We start from the raw sequence: 22,596 nt of genomic DNA, 5'->3' as shown, positions 1-22,596 counted from the left end.
TGCTTTCAGGAGCTTGATTAAATAGGACAACCATGATCTAAAGTATACAGATTCTGTATAAACCCTGATTCATCTATTCCCTCAAAGATTCACTAAACTGTTGATGAAGAAAAAACAAACTCATCTCAACTCTTTATCATGTTCATTAATTGGAAAAAAAACCCAAAGTTTAAAGTTACTGCATTCTGTATTTATACTTTTCTCTAAGGAGTTTCAAGCACTCTAGAATCTGTTTACCATTTGCATAAAGCCCCCAAATAAGCAAAACTAAACAATATATTGTGTAGTGAATTTTGGGGGGTGGTGACAGAACTGTTTTAGAACTAGTAATGGTGATAGTTACATAACTGTATAAATTTACTAAAACTCAATAAACTATATACTTTAAATGGGATAATTTTATAGCATGCATATTTTACCTCAATAAAACTCTTTAAAAATAAAGTATCAAGATAATGAGAAGACAAGCCACGGACAAGAAAAAAATATTTGCAAAAGACATCAAATAAAGGATTGTTACCTAAAATCTACAAAGAACTCTTAAAACTCAAAAATATGAAAACAAAAACACCCAATTAAAAAATGGGCCAATGACCTTAACAGACACCTCACCAAAGAAGATACACAGAGAGCAAATAAGCACATGAAAAGATGCTCCCCATCTATGTCATCAGGTAAATGCAAATAGAAGATACCACTACACACTGCTTAGAATGGCCAAGTCCAGAACACCAACAACATCAACTCCTGACAAGGACATGGAGCAACAGGAACTCTCATTCATTGCTGGTGAGAATGTATTCAAAATAGTCCAGCCACTTTGGAAAGCAGATTGGCAATTTCTTACCAAACTTAACATACTCTTACCATACAATCTATCAATCATGCTCCTTGGTACTTACTAAAAGGAGCTGAAAACTTATGCCTACACAAAAACCTGCACATAAATGTTTATAGCAGTTTTAACCATAACTGCCAAAACTTGGAAGCAGCCAAGACACCCTTCAGTAGGTGAAGAGATAAACTGTGGTACAACCAGACAATGGAATATTTTTCAGTGCTAAAAAGAAATGAGCTATAAAGCCATGAATACACCTGGAGGAAATTTAAATGCATATTACTAAATAAAAGAAGCCAATATGAAAAAGCTACACACACTTTGATTCCAACTATATGACATGAAAAGGGAAAATTATGGAGGCAGTAAAAAGATGAGTGGTTGCCAGGGGTTAGGGGATGGGAATAAATGAACAAGTAGAGCACAGAGGACTTTTAGGCAGCAAAATTATTCTGTAGGATACAATGTCATTATACATTTGTTAAAACCCATAGAATGCAGAATACCAACAGTAAACCCTAAGGGAAACTATGCACTTTGGGTGACAATGATGTGTCAGTGTAGGTTCATTGATTATAATAAATGTTATCACTCTGGTTCAGGATGTTCATAGTGAGGGAGACTGCATATACCCAGGATCAGTGGGTTTATGGGAACTCTCTGTACTTTCTACACAATTTTGCTGTGAACCTAAAACTGCTCTAAAAAATGAGGTCTATTTAAAATAAAAACAAAAATAAGATAATAAAACAAGCTCAATCAGGGTGCAGGGCAAGATCAAAATACAAAAATCAACTATACACACAAGCAATGAGCAATCCAAAAACAAAATTAAGAAAACAATTCCAATTACAGTATTGTTAAAAACAATAAAATATGCGGGAATAAATTTGACAAGATGTGTAAAACATACTCTGAAAACTACAAAACTGTTGAAAGAAACTGAAGATCTAAATAAATGGGAAAACATTCCATGTTCATGGATTGGAAGACTTAATACTGTTAAGATGACAATACTCCTTAAATTGATTTGCAGATTCAATGCAACTTCCTATCAAAATTCCATCTGACTTTTTTCTTTCTTCTTCTCCTTTTTTTTTTTTTTTAAGAAACCGATAAGCTAATCCTAAAATTCATATGAAAATTCAAGGGACCCAGAATAACCAAAACAATCTTAAAAAAGAACAAAGTTGGAAGACTCACATTTCCCTATTTCACTACTACAATGTTATAGTAATCAACAGTGCGATACTGGCATAAGGAGAAATTTATAAATCAATGGAATAAAACTGAAAATCCAGAAATAAACTCTTACATTTATGGCCAAATGATTTTCAACATGGGTACCAAGGCCATTCCAGCAAATCCAAATAATCTTTCCAACAACTGGCGATGGAACAACTGGATATCCACAGGCAAAAGAATGAAGTTGTACCCATACCTCACATTATACAAAAAATTAACTCAAAAGGGATCACAGACCTAAATATAAGAGCTAAAACTATAAAACTCTTAGAAGAAAATATAGGTGTAAATCTTAATGATCCTAGATTAGGTAAAACCTTCTCAGATATGACACAAGGGCAAGCAACAGAAAATAGATAAATTGGACTTCATCAAAATTAAAAATTCTTATGCTAGAAAGGACACCAATGACCAAGAAAGTGAAAAGACAAACCACAGAATGGGAGAACATATTTGCAAATCATATATCTGATATGTATCTAGAATAATAAAGAACTTAATAACTCAACAACAAAAAGACAACCCAATTTAAAAATGGTCGAAGGACTTGAATGGATATTTCTCCAAAGACAACATACAATTAGCCAACAAGCACAAGAAAAGATGTTCACCATCATATTAATGGGAAATACAAATCAAAACCACAATGAGACCACTTCACACTAAGATGCCTATAAACAAGAAGACAGATAGTAAGTGTTGACAGGGATGTGGAGAAATTGGAACCCTCTTACATTTTTGGTGGGAATGTAAAATGGTTCAGCCACTGTGGAACATAGTTTAGTGATTACTCAAAAAGTTAAACATAGTTACCAGATGCTAGATGACCCAACAATCCCACTCCCAGGTATATACCCCCTAGAGAAATGAAAACATATGGTCACAAGTAGTATTATTCAAAATTGCCAAAAAGTGGAAACAATCCTAATATCCAACTGGATAAACAAAATGTGGTATAACCATACAATGGAATATTATTCAGGCATAAAAAGGGATTAACTTTGAAAACATTATGCTAAGTAAAAGAAATCAGTCACAAAGACCACACATATTGAATGATTCTATTCATACAAAATGTCCAAAACAGACAAATCTACAGAAACAGAAACATTAATGGTTGCCAGGGGCATGGGGAATAGAGAGTGATTTGCTAATGGGTATGTTTCTTTTGGTGGTGATGAAAATGTCCTAAAAAGAAAATCTACTCTGTGAATATACTAAAAACCACTAAACCGTGCACTTCAAATGGGTGAACTATATGATATGTGATTTATATCATCAAGAAAGCCAATTTTTTTTTAAGATTTTATTTATTTATTTGACAGAGATAGAGACAGCCAGCGAGAGAAGGAACACAAACAGGGAGAGTGGGAGAGGAAGAAGCAGGCTCATAGCAGAAGAGCCTGATGTGGGGCTCGATCCCATAACGCCGGGATCACACCCTGAGCCGAAGGCAGACGCTTAACTGCTGTGCCACCCAGGCGCCCCAAGAAAGCCAATTTTTTTAAAGCGGGTAATAAAAAACAAAAATTCAGGAGAGTAGTTTCTTCTTGGCAGGGCAGGTAAGCCAGAGAGATGGAATGGGGAGGTGTTTAAGGGCAGCCTCACAGTGTTGGTTTTATGTTTTATTTCTTAGGCTGGGTTGTGGATACTCTATTATTCTTTTCTTTTTTTTTTTTTAAGATTATTTATTTATTGATTTGAGAGAGAGACACAAAGATAGCAAGAGAGAGTGCAAGGAAGATGAGTGAGTATGAGCGGGGAATAGAGGGAGAAGCAGGCTTTCTGCTGAGCAGGGAGCCTGATGTGGGGCTCGATCCCAGGATCCTGGGATCACGACCTGAGCCTAAGGCAGACACTTAACCAACTGAGCCACCCAGGCACCCCTGGATACTTTATTATTCTTAATAAATCTTTTACGTATTTCTTAATTAGCTCTGATGCCTTAGGCAAGTCACTTAGACCTCTCTGAGCTGTAGCTTCCTCCTCTAAAAAGAGTGACACTATCATGTACCTCCTTAGGGTTATTTTTATAGTAAAGAAACTCTTAGTGTTTCTTTAAAGTGGAAGTTACTATAAACTACAAAGTGAAAATTTGCTATACTCTCACCTCACTAAAATAACTGTTATTGGTAGATATCCTTCCAGACTTTCCTGGAACATATGAGTAATTTTTTTTTTAAGGGGACAATCTTTGACACTGATTTTCACTTAATAAATTGTGAGTATCTTTCAGTGATAACCACTCCACTATTCACAGACATTTAGGTTGCTTTCCTTGTACATATGTCTTTGCATCTATAAGCTCAATGACATCTCCAGTCAAAGGGCGTGTACGTTCAATTTTGAGAAACTGCTCTTCCAGAAAGTTTCTACCCATCTACGCTAATATCAAAAGTTTCAGAGTGTCTGTTTCACTACATCTGTAACAACTGAAGGAATTATCACCTTTTTTAAAATGTCAATCTAGCCGGGCACCTGGGTGGCTCAGTTGGTTAAGCCTCTGACTTTAGCTCAGGGCATGATCTTGGGGTCCTGGGATAGAGCCCCGCTTCAGGCTCAGCAGGGAGTCTGCTTGTCCCTCTCCTTTTGCCCTCCCCCCACTCATGCTCGCTTGCGCTGTCTCTCAAATAAATAAAATCTTTTTTAAAAAGTCAATTTAGCAGGTTAAAAGTGATATCCTATTTCTGCATTTCTTTGTGAATGAAAGAATCTTTTTAAAATGTTTTTAAACAAATTTTATTTCTTCTACAAACAGCCCATTCTCTAGCTTTTGCCCATTTTTAGTTAGGTTAATCACACTTACTTCTTACTGATTTTAAGAGCTAAGTATTCAAAATATTAGCTTCTGTCTTTCATATATGTTGCCAATATTTCCCCCCAGCTTATTGTGTCTTTTTCTTTTAGGCTTTTTTATAGTGTATTTTACCAAATAACACCTCTTAAATATCTACACAAACAAATCTGATTTTTTTTCTTGCTTTGAAGGTAATAAGTCTTTCCTGTAAGATGATAAAAATAGTTATCCATATTTTCTTATTTTTGGCTTTCTTTTTTTACATTTAAATCTTAAAGCCACTTAGGACTTTTTGTACATGATAAATATGAATCCAAGTTCATCTCTCCCCAACACTAGCTAAAACTCCCAACAAAGATTTAATAAACCAGGGGTGTGTTAGAGCTGGTTCATACTGGCTCCTGAGAGATTACTACATTTTCTGGTATTTTGCAAGCTGACTGTGAAACATAGGCATTATTAAAAATTAAATTATATAAACTTACAGTGAAATAAATCATAACTAAAACAAAGGTAATAAATACTCAGAAATCATTTCCTAATTTTTAAAATATGATTTATGTTATTAAGGTTAACATCTACTTTACCTGTAGGGTAAAAATACTTTATAATGGTGTACTACTATGTTTCTTTTTCCAGTTCAAGCCTTTGGTGACTTCACATTGGTAGCTTGAAATTGACCACTACAAGAGTACTTAAACCACAGGAACTTGGCAGGCCCTACAAACCAGAGCTATTTTATTTTTCAGAGACCCTGTGAAACATATACCAGCACACCACTGAAATAAGCCATTCTTTCTCACTAATTTTAAAGAGGATGGCTAGCATATACTAATCTGTCATTTATTCACAAGTTTATAGAACAGAATATGGAGCTTAGAATTGGATTTTTTTTTTTTTTTTCCTGTGCTAGCATCAGGGATGGTTTTGGTATGTTTTGATGTAGGAGATCAGACTTTAGACATAGTTTCCATTTTTCTAACATGAGATCACAGTTTTGCATTGAGAATGTATTTTTCCTAAACAATTCAGCAGCATTCTTAACTTAAAAGTAGATTATAGAGGGGCACCTGGGTGGCTCAGTTGCTTAAACGTCCGATTCTTGATTTTGGCTCAGGTCAGCTCACAATCGTGAGATTGAGCCCCATATTGGGCTTTCACGCTGGATGTGGAGCCTGCTTAAGATTCTCTCTCTCGGGGCGCCTGGGTGGCTCGGTCGTTAGGCGTCTGCCTTTGGCTCAGGGCGTGATCCTGGTGTTCTGGGATTGAGTCCCGCATCAGGCTCCTCTGCTGGGAGCCTGCTTCTTCCTCTCCCACTCCCCTTGCTTGTTCCCTCTCTCACTGGCTGTCTCTCTCTCCGTCAAATAAATAAATAAAATCTTTAAAAAAAAAAAAAAGATTCTCTCTCTCTCCCTCTCTCTCTGTACCCCCCCCCAAAAAAGCAAAAAAAAAAGTAGATTATAGAAAGCAGTAGCAAAACAAGGACTATTTGGGGGGATAGTTGGTTACTGAGCTTATAAGTTTTAGATTAGGGCACTTACTCTTAAAAAAAAAAAAAATCCAAACCTCAAAAAACAAAATCACTATCATGGGGCAGTCTGAATACCACTCTCTAAGTGTTCCCTCATAAAAATTCCTGCAGTGCATGAGGAAGTAGGGATCTACATAATGGCAAGGGCCAGTGAAAGTCCTCTTCTTTGACAGTCACCATCATATCAAATTTAGCATTAGCAACTTCCAATGTAACAACAAATAAGTATCGACCAAGGACCACATTTGGCTCTGGAGATACAAATGAGACATGGCCCCAGCCTTCAAAAATCTCATTATTTTCAGTGTATCAGTGGGTAGAGAATGTGTCATAAGTGGTTACAAGCATTTGCTTTTATTTGCATTGAGAGGGAAAGAAGGACAAAAACTGATTTTGATTTGTTGAAGAAACAAGCACCTACTTCAAAAGGAAAAAAATCAAGGTATAAAAACTAGTTATTTAAAGTTTGTCCACCTACAGAGATAAGCTGATACATGCTGATAACTAGATCTTCACCATCTACACCAGTTAAACATCACAGGGTCCCAATTTTAATGTCTTTACTGCTTAGGTACTTTAAGAAGTCAACAATCTATTTGGAGATATTGACATCAACTCTATCAAGCAAACCAGTATCTGCTGCCTATATATTTCCTTACCTGTCACAAGCCATTTAAATTTGAACTCCAGCTACCTCATTCTAGGTGTTTCTGTTATGAAATTATGTAATGTGATAGCTGGGCAGACTCAATAAAACAACGCTTTTTGCACATAAACCAAAAGACTTCACTTTTAAAGACTTGTCAGTTGGTTTCCAGTAAGCATAATATCTCATATTGTAGCCTAGGGAGCAAACACAACAACTGCCCTTTTCATAGACACAGTTGTGCCTTGATATACACAGAGCAATGATTTCAACAACTTCCAATCACTAACTAATATTTTAGACTTTAAAATCTATTTCTTACGGATTTGTGCTATATATAGAAATAATCATTACCCTTTGGGAAACAATGGCTCATTTACTGAAAATGAGTTTAACAAAGGAATTATTTGGTACTGAAAAATGCAGAGCAGTGAATTGGGTGACATAAATCACAGCATCATCAGCTCACGTGACTAACAGGGTAATTAAAAAAAAAAGAATTACAGTAACTTAAAATTTAGCTTCAACAATGTAATATCCTCAATCACGTCCTCTGTCACAAAATTGCGAAACCAGAAATTAGGTTATTTTGAAAATGCCCCTTTACTCCCAACCTGAGATGAATACCACAAAAAAGAAAAAAACTTTGCAGAATGGAATATTTCTATTCTGCCTGAAGCCTGGTTTTGACTGGTATATGTTTCAGTTACACATTTGATTCACACTGAATTTTCTTTTAAGTATTAGGAGAATAAATAGCATTCCAAAAGTCACAAGCTTGAAAACTTCCAGTTCCTTCTCTAGTTGGAGAACTTACAAAACTTACTACATGGAACAACAAGTTGATGCAGTGACCATAACCCAATCTCAGCAAATTCTGTAGAAATAGCCTCCAATTAGATAAAGCAAAAGTCACAAAATGTTAATCTAGAAGAATGGTTTATGGGTTTATCACTGTTCATTTCTTTCATATTTTCTGAGGTTTAAAATTTTTCAAAAAATAAATGAGGGGGGGCACGATATTCTCAAAGCAGATACACAACACAATTACATACAATGTGAAAAGATCGAGTTGTTTTCCACCAAAAGCCTTGTGGCTCATGACATTAAACTTTTACCAGAAACCTTAGAGTCACTGGCACACAAAAAGCAACCAATGGAGTAAATATTCTTTTTTTTTTTTCCAGATGCACTGTTCCTGGTTTCATTTAGAGTTTTTGTTTTTTATTTGTTTTGCTTTTGTAAGAACACTTCCTCCAGTTTCAATGGGCATTAAGTTGAACAGGTATTACTAGTAAAGCAGCAAAAGAGCAAAGGTTTTGGCTAAGCCTCTAACCAGCTGTGTGACCTTGAACAAATCTCTTAGCTTCCCTGGGTCTCAATTTTCCCATTTAGAAAATGAGGCAGTTACACTAGATGCATTCTAAAGTATCTTCCAACTCTCTAATTCCTTTCAAGATAGAGCTGTAGGCTTGTGAGAATGAAAAAATTAGCTCTCCAAAAAAAAAAAAAAAAGCTAAAATCTTTGTAATGTAGTGAAACAAACAGGATACAAAAATGTAAATAAATACCCAATGCAATCATGATCCCAACTCATTACAAACACACACACATTCCAGATGCAAAATTGGGGGGGGAAAACCATCAAATGCTATCAGCGGCTATCTCTGAGTTGTAGTTTACAACTTTTCTATATTTTTTAGGTTTCCTACAATAAACATATTACTTTGATAATGAGGTGGGAGAAGGGAGTTAAAGCGAAAGGAAAAACACTCCTTTTAAGTGCTAAAGAGAATTTTACATTTGGAAGGCATTCTACAATTTGAATGACTTTTCAAATACCACTAGATCTAACTGGTAAAAAAATCTCTGCAATAATCACATACCTATCAACAGTCAGACAAAAGCTGTTGGGTTATTTACCCTAAATTAGTAAACTTTAAGGAGGTACTGTATTTTTCACTCAAACTGGTAATAATGAGAGTCAACACATACCCAGGGCCAGGCACAGTTCTATGACTTTACATATATATTGATTCATTTAATCCATACAATAACGCCTTTGAAATAGATATACTATTACTATCCCCATTTTATACGCTACAACCATGAGGCACACAGAGGTTAAACAATTAGCCCACAACTAGCAAGCGGGCAGAGTCAAGATTTAAATCCAGTCTATAATCATAGTACTGGCTCTTAACTACTAATCCATACAGTCCCTTTGTACTTAAATTTTGTCCTTCTCCAGTCATTCTTTAACTGCTTTTGTTCTCAAAGTTCTTCTGAACTACTTTCCTTTAAACTGAAAAGAAATAATATGTAAGTGCTGGGATAAAAAGACAGGCCAAACTTTTAATTTGCTAGCTTAAAATTATAATTCATTTCAAAATCATTACTTCAGAACTATAAGGAGTATAATTTAATCTCCATACATATCGCTAGGTAAATAATACTGTAACATCTGAGGAATTAAACAGCATTAATTGCTAAGATTAATAATGGAATTTATTCGGAAATATTGTTGGAAATATTGTTCTAATACAAGGAAGGCACTTTGACGTTCTTTGTCCTCATGAATCTTCTGGGAAAAGAGCCCCTTAAACTAACTGTTGTACCTTTCTAAAATGTCTAACATATTGAAATGATATTTTAAAGTGTATTGTAATTAATCATTTTGATTTTTAAAAGGATACACATAATGTTTGTTTTGAACACTGGCTTTAAGACCCACCCAGTTAACTTCATAATAACCCCAATTCCTGCAACATACAGAACCTGGGAAAAGGAAAACAGAGAAAGCCAACCAATTAAACATGGTTGAAGTTCTCACCTAATTCTCTCAGGCAATTCAAACACAAACCAAGTATACATGTGTCCCTTTTTCTGCACAGTACCTACATTACTTGCCAATTTTTTTGGCTTCTGGATTACTTCGAATAAAGCTCAAATTTCCCCACATCTGTATTACCAAATGTTAGCCATGTCAAGGTAAATATAGAAATCAGTAGTTTCCTATTTTTAAAAACTGAAATGAGAGAGAAGTAGAGAAGAAAGGGGGAAAAAAGAACTTTTGCACCAGGCTGCCTGTTAACTTAGATGTGCAATGAGATAATCACCCGATAATTGCACCCTTTGGGTACTTCTGTACTGGTAAGATAATAAAGTGAAACAAAGTCACCTGGTTTATTTCAATTTACTTACACAATTTGCAAATCTGCAGCTCTCTGCCATGGTACATTAAGAAAATTAGCATGTAAGAAAAATCACCTGCTTATGTAAATCGGAGGATGGTTTTTATCCATGCAGACAGAAAAAAAATAGCTGCAATCTGGGTCAAACGACTAATTTTATCTATTTGTTCAAATGTCTCTCTTCACCTTTTCTCTGTAGCTCAGAGCAAGAATTTTAGGTCAGAGAATGGATAAACAAAAAGTTTCTGTGTTGTCTACTCCCCTTTAAGGAGTTTGCTGCCTGACAATACTGAGCCCTACGCTACTGAAATTGAAAACAAGACTGAGAACTTTATCTAGATAACAAAACCACAACACTGAGAGAGGAAAGAAATCAATGGAGGATATCTGATCTAACTGGGAAGGAAAGCAAACATGGCAAGGATCAGGTACCAATTTTACCTTCTGGTACCTTAGGCAAACAGGGCTTCAGAAAAGAAAAGGAAAGAAACTCCAAATAATTCAGGGCAGACAGGATGACTTCTCTACAGAGAACATTATTCCACTTTGTTCTATAAATGCTCCCTATCAAGATCTTCTTGAGTCTGATATAAGTTAGATGAATGTGTTCTTGGTAATTAATGATTGCCTTCCCAGCATCTGTTGCTGGAATTCACCCCTCCCACTTAAAACTGACTCCATCTCCAGGTCCAGGGTGGACCTGATTGCTCCAAAAGTAATTCTATCTCTACTGACACCATTGGCTCAGAAATCAGTATACAACCCAATAAAGGCCAAAGAGACTCTGGTACTGTGCTAGACAATAAGGTAGTCAGTACACTCTGTATGAAAAAAAAAAGAATGTAAAATATCTAATTAATAATTTTTATAGTAATAATATGCTGAAATGACAATATTTTGGCTGTCTGGAGTTAAAAATACATTACTAAAACTAATTTCACCTGTTTCTTTTCACATCTTTTAATGTGGCCACTAGAAAATTTAAAATCACGTATATGGCTTGCATTATGTATCTCCTGGACAATGCTGCTGGTTTGCTGAGGGCTTCTGTGAAAATGCTCCCTTCCTATTGTCAAAGAGCTTTAGGAAGTCACACTCCCGCTCTATCTCTGGGCATTGTATGCCTTAAATGGCTACAGCCTTAAAGCTGTGACAGCTCATTTTGTGGGAGGTCAATCTGCAAACTAGTAAATTCCCTACCCAAATTCAGAATTTAAAAGAGATTCCTAAAAAAGAGAGAGATTCCCAAAAACAAAATATTGTAAATCACAACTTGGTAATGTAAGCACTGGCCCCCAAATCATCTTACCTAATTACCCAGACACACACACAAAAAGATAAAATATTTAATACTAAGCTTTATTTAAAATTTTAAAAATCACTCCAAATATTTAGGAAAGCAAGAAAATAAATATAAAAAGCTAAAAGGCATAGTATTACCAGAAAAACAGTATCACATTTACATTTAGGAAGGAACTGATTGCCCATTTGCAAACAGGCAGGCTATTCATAACTAAATATGTATAATCCTTACCAACAAGTCAATATAGAAGAAAATAAATGTCTTGGACAAACTGCACATTTAAAATCTGATCCCAAATTTGAAAATTCTATGAAAGTCACCACATTGGAAAAGGGTTACATTTATCTCATTCTTCCTTTAAACAATTTTAGAAGCTATTCAACATCTGTAGTCCTGAAGAAAGGTGTCGTATGGTCACTAACAGACTTGACTTGCCCACAAATAAAGCTACAATGCTTTATAAATATTAATGCAATTTTATAATAGAAACTTAGGAAACACAGGATTTTATAAATGAAGAAACCAAGACCCAGAAAACTTAAATAACTTTATCAAGGTCATAGGGTTGTTGGGAGCAAGGCAGGACCAGAAACTTGTCTCCTAACAAGTTTAGTTGAGTACTCTATTACCCTGTCATTAAAAAATTTCTTCCCAAGGAAATGGCACCCTGAACATGATAAACACTAAGTTCATTGGTTCATTAAACTAGAAATAAAAACTTGGGATTTGAGAGAATTTTATTAATAAAACAGTACTGCTAATACTTAAGACATTCTTTAGAATCAAATACGTATACACACACATACGCATTTATATATCAGAGGAAAAAAAATCACACACACAATCGTTCTTTCAAATGCCATCAATGATCTACCTGCTAAATTCAATGGCCTTTTCTCCCCCTCATTTTTTTTTGACTTTTTTTATCAGCACCACAGATCACTCTCATCTTCCTAACAATCTTCTGCCATGCATATGTTGTCAATCACTATGAACACATTTTCCTATCTGACCGCCCTCTAATAATTTCCACCTACAACTGAGAACATTTCCTAAGGCTCAGACCTCAGCTACCTCCACTCTTCTATTAACATGTCTAAATATATACATACATATCTCTGAACAGTCACGCTCTTAAAAACTTTAAAGATTGCCATTCCCAGTGTTTCAACTTTTTTCATTATCACCCCCTCCAAGGAGCCTTTTTAGACATTTTCTCCCCAAACTCCCCATGAAATTTTAATACCACAGATATGCTATATATTTATATATGTATATATGTGCTTTATTCATAAAAAGTGTTAGACTGCCCCTCTCCCAGTACCAGTGGTCTCTTCAGCAGAACACTCCAACTTCAGGGTCCAGCTTTTGTTTGTGCCTCCACTGTATCACCTCCCACCCTCTCCACTGCACTTTAATTTCAGTAACTCCGGCCCTACAGTCTCCTGCATAGGAATCCATCCATCTTCCACATTAGCTCTCGTTCTTAAAACTCAGTTGAGGTATTACCTCTTCTAGAAAGCATTCAAATCTTCCACAGAAATCCCTCCTCTATGTTCCCATAATATCCAGGGAATATCTCTATTGAATCATACCACTAGTATATATCGACTACTATTGCATTGATGGCAATGAATTATAATTATCCATTTACAAGTCTCTTTCCTCGACTAGATCATAATCTTCTTTAAATCCCTCTCATCCAGCACAGGGCCCAGGAAATAGTCAATAACCAATAAATAAGTATTGTAAGAACAAGTGAAAATACAAACTTAAGTGGTTTTTTTTTAAGATTTTATTTATTTATTTGACAGAGAGAGAGCACAAGCAGGGGAAGCGGCAGGCAGAGGGAGAGGGAGAAGCAGATGTGGGCTAGATCTTAGGACCCTGGGATCATGACCTGAGCCAAAGGCAGACACTTAACCAACTGAGCCACCCAGGCACCCCTATCCTTATGTTTTTATTTCAAATTGAGTTTCAACTCCCCATCAAGACTTCCTAAAAGCAGGGATGTATTATTTTGCACACTGCTTACTTAACGATAAGCTCCTTTAGGGCAATATCATGACTTAAACATCTCTCTATGCCAGTACAAGCATAGAACAGACAACAGCAGAAGCTTGACAAAAGTTTGTAAAATCATTTGTAGAACTAAATATCCTCATTAGTGCCTACAGTAGTGCTGGGCCGTAGCAGGCTGACAATAAAAATACACTGACTTGTGAGTTCCAACAACGTCAAAACCTTCTGTCTGATAGTAGATATGATTCAATTAGCCAAACTAATTCAAAACACAGATTCATATGAAGCTAGGTGTAGGTAAAGACTGCCAATCATAATCAATGACAGACATCACTGTACACACTCCCTCTACTCACACCATTGTAATTAACTGTTAAAGTGCAACTCAATAGTTTCCTTAGTTTCCTTTTCATAATGTCAGAGTGCTAGAATTTTTTCTAATGTCTCTTGGCTAGGTACCTTAGAACTACCAACTAAGTCTTTGATGACTTGTCACATGCTTATTGACAGTATTACAACTGTTGCCTCAGGCACTCTCTGTTACCCCCAAGCAACAACTGGATCAAACTGACAAGCTGTATTAGTTAGGAAATCATTGCTGATCTGCATTAGATGACCCAATCAACAAATAATTCACTGGAGTATTATGAATGCAGAGGGAATCATAAACAAAACCCAAATAGAACTTTATAATGAAAGAGCTTCTACCCAATGACTTCTTTCCGTTTGGTTGGATGACAAATGAAAAAGTTTCTTTGGCCTTGACAATTTCCATCAAAGAAATCAGATTAGCATAAAAAAGAAACATACATTACATAAACAGTTGATTCTTGAACTGCTAGGACACCAGCAAATCTAATAAAAATCACCAAGAATAGTCACTCAATTCTACAATACAGAAGTCAGTGAGAACTCTAATACACCAAGTTGTAAAGATAATAAAATATTCCAATACTCTATTAGAGATGACCTTTTATATCATGGAACAACATTTTTATAATTGCTCATGCTTTGAGGGTAAAGCCCCAGAAACCCCAGAACTTAGATTCAAACATATATTCAGTTAATACACTTTGCAAATATTCTTCTTCTAGCAAGCATTTGAAAGGTAACTTTATCTGCCCCCATCTTTTTTTCAGGACATGCACCGATGGTAGTAAGTGATGGCTAAAAAAGTTGAATGTAGGGGCGCCTGAGTGGCTCAGTAGGTAAAGCACCTGCCTTCGGCCCAGATGATGATCCCAGGGTTCTGGAATCGAGCCCCATGTTCGGGCTCCCTGCTCAATGGGAAGCCTGCTTCTCCTTCTCCCTCTGCAGCTCCCCCTGCTTGTGCTCTCTCGCTCCCTCTCTCTCTCATTCTCTCTCTCTAAATAAATAAATAAAATCCTAAAAACAAAAAGTTGCATGTAGTTTTGAGGGATATTGTTGTTTTAGCTTGTTTGAAAAGGCAATTCTTTCTGAAATGTTTTTTCTTAATAAAAAGTATTTATCTTCTTTCTTTCTAAGCTAATAATCAATAATATAACATAAAATTTCTGCCCAAGAATAAAACGAGCTTCCTTTATTGTTTTGTGACTAAAACAAATTCTTTTGTTGTATTGTGACTTTGTTTTATTTTTGGTGTTTGAATATAATTTGGAAAAATCTTGTCAGGAGCCTAAGTACAAAATGACTTCCAATGTTAAAGGCTATACAGTTTGTTATCACCAAGAGAAACCAATTCAATATCATTAGATTGTGTTAGTTTTATTCTCTCTCTTTGACTTCTCTACTTTGTGACCATGAACCTGCAGTTTCTAAAAGTAAGTTCGTTTGTAGTTAAAATTAACAATACAGATTTTCACATTTCTAGTTTCACACGGATGCTTTGTTATGTCTAGAAGAGCAACCGTTTCCTTTTTATGGTGCAGGCTCTGCTTCTTCAAAGCTCTTTTCACAAAGCAGAGCTCCCCCCCCCCCCAAGAATCCAGCTGTGGCAGTTAATCCTGGCTGATAGAGAAACTTCTCAATTCTACAAATTCTTAACCTGTAAAACACAGTTAACAGAATACACTTCAGTATACTACTCTTTCTGATACAACTAGAGTTAGTTTGATGAGTTTTCCCCAAGTATATTCCAAAAGCATTCCCCATTTTTCCAAATTAAAGTTGACTATTTGGGGAGTAAAAGGACCAAGGAAAACATCAGAAAAAAAATGATGCCTCTATTTTTTAAAGGTGAGTAAGCTAGATGGTATCTGCCATGCATAAGGATTTACACTGAATAATTTTTCATTAAATCACACATATTTCCCCCACCTCACCGGGATCTTCTTTAGCAATTCACTCTTTCATCCAAACACAAGTAAAATGAGTTTCCACTAAAGCTGAACTTTGACAATAAGAATGCCTTCGTTCGTTACATTCTGAGAAGAAAAAATTAATTTCCTTCCCACTACGTAAATCCATAATACTTTGTAAAACAGCGCAGATGAACTGACTAGAACACCTGCCAAGTCCATACAAACATGTATTTTACAAATTTAAATGTGTTTGTTTTTAATTGTTAATTAATAGCAGATATACAGCATGTAGAACAACTAAGGGGGCACTTCACGGTATCTGAAGCCATGCCTCCAAAAACAGTCTGCATTGCTGCTGATTTCACCTGATAAATCTGGCCATTACATGAAGCCACTTCTGCATACGTTAACACAACAGGTTTTTTTCTACCAACAATAACTACAATAAAAGCAGCTAACATTTATTGAATGCTTACTGTATGCTATACAATGTAATCACTGGTTTTCAAGGATTACTTCATTTAATCTTCATACCAATTCTAGGAGAGGTGCTATTATTATCCTCATTTTATAATGAGGAATAGAGAGGTTAAACAATTTATTAAGATGACAGTAAGTATAACTAAGTATCACTACAGTGATGCTTAGGTTTTGAAAGACTGACACAAAAGTAACCCGGCTAAAGGTATTGGAATAATAAAATTCAAAGTTCTCCAACTTTACTTGGAGTACAAAGAGAACAGACCAAATGAATCCCAGGATCTTTGATCTTTCAATTAATCAGATAAATTAAAAACCAAAACACTAATATTCTAAGTAGAAGCTTTTCTCAGACTCATTATCAAGGTGGCACACAATGATTAATCCAATCAATATTTCAGGTTGTCAATGTCAAAACTGCCTGAGTTTAGCAGTCCTCAAACCTCTCTTACGTGGTCAACTTCCTCCAACTCTCAAAAATACGCACTTCATGAGTCCCTGAAGCCTTATGCTGTAATACTCTTTGTTCCAAGGTTGTCACATTTTTAAGCACTGCATACTCACTTTTCTCTGGCAAATGTGAACTATGGACAAATAGATATTTATACTGTCCTCACCAAATGACTGAGGTTTCTGTTTGTGGGTTGTTTTGTGTTTTGGTTTTGCATTATGAAAATGTTCATGTGGGCATTTGAAGCCTTGACATTCAATAAAGAAAGGTCAAATTATATATGATGCTTTGATAACCCATGAACAATATTCTATCATTGGAATGAATGTATCTCAGGCTACCCCATGATCATATTACCAGGTAAACTGGAACCCTTACTTTGAGATAAAACACAGCAGACAGTTGTTAATGAAACCTTAATTGAACTGTCAAAGCACCATCTTTACCAGCAAGCTAATAGGTAATTCACTACTTTTACATAACTGTCCAATACTGTAAGTTATTCCACTAGTTAAATTCAGGAGAGAGATAAATCAAGGCTGGTCGACTAAATTGTTCAGTGATAAATCTGACTGGTGAAATGCTATACCACTTCTACAAATATCTTTCTGTGTCTACACAAAGGAAAAACAGCATCTCTCAAAATTACGTGCAATGTTTTCAGTCATCAGTAATTTTGCATGCATGTCCAGAAGACACGAGAGCAAATACAGTTTCCTTTTGTGTAGTATGCCAAAAGAAAAATACTTCCAAGATGCATTAAATAAATATAAGAATCTGAATGAAGCTTATGATGCTCAAGTAGTCATACGGTGTTTTAATTGAATGATGTATCACTGGGAAAATATTTTTATGTTCCGTTATAATCATTTTTGAAAATAGTTTCAGGTTCATTAGGTATTCCCTAAATTAAAAAGAAAAATTCTGGTTCAGCTAGTTAATATGTAAAAAACCTCACTAATATCTTTAGCTTGGGTTTCAGAATACTAGTGCAATTCACTCTGGTTTGGTGTTCAAATCCTTAGTTTCAAAAATTTTACTCAGGTCATATAGCAGTTAAATTCCAAATATAATAAGCAATTTAGACGGCAAGTCATCAATATGTAAATATAAAAATAGAAAAGCATTTGCATACTAAAACACACACCTGGAACTCTTCCTTTTTTTCATACTGAATTGTACTTCACCTGTAACAACTGATTAAAAACACTCAATGCAGCTAACCGGAAAAACTTGGTTAAAGAAGAAGAAAGAACAACCTGACCAGGAGATCAAGCAATCAAACAGCAAAGATTCCACAGCACTGTGCTAAGTGCAAGGGAGGAAAAAAATGTAGTCTGGTATATACAGTCCATACCCTCAAGGGGCTTACAAATGTAATGAGACAAGGCAAACACAAAACAACTGGCGTCCAATAGAAGATGGTGTACAGAAGGAGGTACACTTCAAGTACAAGGAATGAACTCTGCCGGTGATGGAAGGGGTCAATCAATGAAAGAATCTAGAACGGATTCAAATCAAAACCATTTGGTTTTTCATATGTAAGTAATTCAGAATAGCCAGTACCAGAATGTTTGCTGTGGGAGATGTTTCAGCATTCCAGTTCCTCACCTTCCTCCCCTTAAAAAGAATCTTTTCCTTTAGCACAGGCTTCAAGTGAAAACTTCTACAAGTCATATCATCATTCGAGAGAAATGTAGAACAGTTTTAGAATATAGTCAAGAATGCTGCAATCCACTTCCCCTTCGGTAGCTCTAGTTCTTAGTGTTGTATGTAAAGCACTAAAATGAAAGAGCATCCAGGTCTAAGAAAATCCAAATAAATTCTCAACTGGTAGATGACAAAATTTAAAGCAAGGCACAACCTTTTTCCTGTCCACATTCCCCAGGCCCCACAGCTTTGAAATCCTCAAGGGTTAGGCAAGGAATGGAAGTTCACAGTGCATCCCCGGGGATAGGATATGGGAGAGACGAAGGCAGAAACAGGTCCCTGAGCAGAGCGACTGAAGAGGCACCATTACCGGCTACGCTCTTTCCCACCAGGAATCCCATACACCTTGGAGGGAGCACTGCAGCAGCAACCTCCTGGGACAGCTAGCTGGGAAAACACTAGACCCGACTAGTTTAAAAAAAAAAACAAAAAAACCCCAGATCACTTTGTAGTCTAGATTATAAAATCTGAACTATAAAGATGGCCAGATGTAACGCAAACATGACACTTGTATCAATTACAGCCTGAAAAACAATGACAAAAGGAGACATTTACCAGGCTGCTTCCAAAGAGTTCATTTTCCTGTGGTGATGGGGGCTTTTCTAGACATTAACAAGAATCTATTTTTGAATGCACTGAAAACATCAATTCATTTGTCCACACCAAATTACTTAACCCTTGAGAAAAAAATTCAGTTCTAGTTTTGATAGCAACAGGACCTACAATGATAAATTAATTTTATTATAAACTACTAATCTTACTAAGAAGGGCAAATAGACAAAATGTGGCATTTAAGAAGGGCTTAGACTTTTAAAAATACCCTAGCACTAGCAAAAGTGGAAGTTTCATATGTTTAAAAAAGTATACTACTACAGCAACCAACCAAGGGATAACAGCAACTTAAGAGGCACTAAATGACACTAAATGACACTAAAACATTACACCGAATGTGGGCCACGGCATAGCTAACAGTCTACTGACCTCATTTGTGGTACTCATGTGTGATGCTATATTTAATGCATTCTTATCAAAAAGCTAAAGCTACATACTTCCCAACTGTAGCTTTATGGTTTAAAATAAACCACTCAAGCAACGACTAAACTGGTTCAAGTATGAACCCTATCTTCCTTCTGGGGATCAAGATCACAAATTAAGGAATGAAAAGGCAAAAAGGAGGGCAAAGTAGTTACGCACAGTATGACAAGACTATTCTAAGGAATCAAGTTTGGGCCATTTGTGACATCTGCGGCAACTGGGCAACTGATTCAAACTCAAGCAAACCTAAGACATGACCAAGGTCTGTAGGAATACACATATCATACATCCACCTAATGATCCTACATTCAGTGGCTTGCTCAGGTTTCAAACCAAAAGTTTGGGAGGCAGCAAACACGTGTGTGACTCCTCAGAGGGTGTTCTGCCATCATTTGCCAGGACTCGAAAGCATAAACCCAGGCAGCCAACAGCACACTGGGCCTCTGGGTGAGGGTGGCTTCCTCCAGTTGAGCTGCTCCACTTTGGTCAACATGGAGAAAAGCATGACAGATGACTGGACCAATCACGACCGTGAGAAGAAACCACGAGAAGTTGTGTCCTTCTTTAGATACTCACCAGACAACACCAAAGGCTCCATATCCAATAGGTCTATCCGGCTCAATATCCAGCTGCTGTTGTGGATGATGCGAGTGTTGATGGTGGTGCGCCTTAACTGTAGCAGCTGCGGCAGCCTGTACCTGAGCTGGGGCTGCTGCAGCTGGTCCAGGAGCCTGACCCGGTGCGGGTGATGGGAAATATGGCTGTTGTTGCCCAGGGTTTAACATGGCTGCAGCTGCGGCCGCTGCTGCGGCTGCCGCAGCTGCCGAAGAGGTATGCTGCTGTACAGGGTGTACAGCGGCAGCCGACCCCGGATGAAGATGGTGCTGAGGGTGGTGGTGGTGGTGAAGGTGAGGAGGAGGGAGGTGTGGAAGGTGGTGGTGATGGTGGTGGTGGTGACCTGCTGCTGCTGCAGATGTACCGCCATTGTAAGCCGCCATCATTTTTGCGTTGGCTCTTGCGCCACAAAGAGACATTCAAAAAAATGCCCTTTGATTGGAAAGCAAACTGGGTCAAGCTGTCATTTGGCCATTTAAAAATGAAGAAAAACCACTCACTCCACCTCAAAAAACATGGAGCGTAATTGGCTTTATGTCTTCATCAGTCAATCCAAACAAGTTAGAGGATCTTGGTGTTTAGTTTTGGGGTGAGCGTGTGTGGAAGGGTGTGGATTGCCAAAAAAAAGAAAAGGAGAAAGAAAAAGAAAAGGAAAAGGAAAAAGGGACCCCTTCCCCCCAGGTTTCCTGCCACAAGTGGGTACTAAAACTCCATCCTTAATTGGGGGGAGGTTCCAACTTTGAATGTGGGAATAAAGGCCAAACCTCCCGACCCCCTGAACTCCACACACGAAAAGGATCAGGTAACACGCCACCCTTGGAATCTTGTAAGAGGGTTGACTCATCTACCCCTTCCATTCCCACATCCTTTTCTAAACACCTACCACCTCCTCAAAAATACAATTAAAAAAAATTCCAACCACCCCAAATTCAAAAGATGGGGGGAAATTTTCGGGGAAACCAGCTTTCCCCCCCTCGAACTCTCAGGCCTTCCTACATCTCCCCCTACTCCTAGTCAGGTTGACCTGATTGGAGGGGGTACTAAACTTTCCAGAACAGGAAAGAGCCAGGGAAGGAGGCAGGAGGGATAGAGAGTGAGCAGAGGAGGCGACAGGGCAGGACGGAGAGGAGAAAGAGAACCGGGGCAAAGTGAAGGTAAGGAGGTGCAGGGAGGAATGAAAGAGAGGTGGGCAGCACTCGGACGCCCAGACAGAGGGAACCGCCCCGGGATGAGGTTAGGGTCCCGGGGCCAAAGAATAGGAGCCCCGGGAGGCGGGCGGGGTGCAGTCGGAAGCGGGCTGACTCCTGCCCCCGCCGCCGGCTGCTTCTGCTGAGGAGGGTTGGGGGGGAGAGCGGGTGGGTCCCCCCGCGCGACGGCCCCCGCAGGGCTCAAGGCTGCTCCGTCTCCCCCCCTCCCCCCCACCCGGCTTCCCGTCCCCGCGGCCGCTTTCTCCTCAGTCGCTGCCGGCCGCTTTCTCCTCAGCCGCCGCCTCCTCAGCCGCCGGTGCCGCCGCGGCCGGACTCACCTCCCCTAGCAAAGCCGGATAGAGCGGAGCCAGCGGCGGACACGCGCAACCAGCCACCGAGGCCCCGCCCCCGCCTCACACTGACCGGCTGCCCTAGCCAATCCACGCCCACCTGTCTGCGTCTGCCTCCAATCCTGGGCCCGTAGCTTCAGACAGGCGCACTGTTCGGCCAGTGGCAACAAGGTGTGGGTCTCCTGGGGAAATCCCGCCCCCGATCCGGGATGGGCAGATAGAGAGACCAATCAAAAGGCAGAGTTTGGTCTGACCGACAAGACTAAAAGCGAATTAAAACCCAAAGATCTCCGTGACATTTTCTTTCGCCTCTCTCCTCTTTTCTTTTTCTTCTTTTATTTTTTTGGCAGGAGCAGGAAGCTGCGTGCTAATCCCGCCCGCAAAAGCTGGAAGAGAGGGTGGAATAAAAGAACCAATCATGAGCCGGGGACCAAGAACAGAGCAACCAATCCTTGGCTTGAAGACGAAGTGGGATGGGACTGGGGCCAGATAGACACTTGATTTGACAAATGGAAAAAAAGATTGATCTCGGTCCCACCCTTCAGGTCTCCTATAGGTCAGGATTGTGGAGAATTCGCTGTCGTATCAACGACGACCTCTTCGGGGGCGGGGCCAAGTGAAAGGGGTGTGGTCTAAGGAGAGGTGGGCGGGACTGAGACTAAGAAGGCGGAGTCCCAATCGTAGCTGGTCCATTGATAGGAGCCATGTCCTATCCCTTCTTAAGTCGTCAAGTGTGAAGAAGAAATAGGGGGAGCAAAAAAGGGATATCGAACTTCAGAAACTCAAGGTCCAAGGTTACAAAACAAGACAGTCACAGAAGAAACTCAGTAGACTGATAGTTCGTAGCCTATGGCGGGTCCTCCATGGCGAATCCTGATCTTGGTAAAAAGAGGTGATGTCTCCAGCATTC

General features: G+C 38.2%; 1 protein-coding gene across 1 annotated transcript in view; it reads right to left on the bottom strand.

Moving 5' to 3' along the window:
- The window catches only part of NLK (nemo like kinase), a 158,359-nt gene extending 136,634 nt beyond the window's left edge, over positions 1-21,725 (bottom strand). Inside the window, exon 1 of the mRNA XM_026517691.4 lies at positions 20,111-21,725. Coding sequence (XP_026373476.1) covers positions 20,111-20,568 — 458 coding nt within the window. The 5' untranslated portion in view covers positions 20,569-21,725. The remainder of the gene's footprint in view (positions 1-20,110) is intronic.
- Between the last annotated feature and the right edge of the window lie 871 nt (positions 21,726-22,596).

Source organism: Ursus arctos, unplaced genomic scaffold (genome assembly GCF_023065955.2).
Source record: "Ursus arctos isolate Adak ecotype North America unplaced genomic scaffold, UrsArc2.0 scaffold_24, whole genome shotgun sequence".
In the NCBI taxonomy this organism is placed as follows: domain Eukaryota; kingdom Metazoa; phylum Chordata; class Mammalia; order Carnivora; family Ursidae; genus Ursus; species Ursus arctos.
This window is presented reverse-complemented; position numbering and strand designations above follow the sequence as displayed.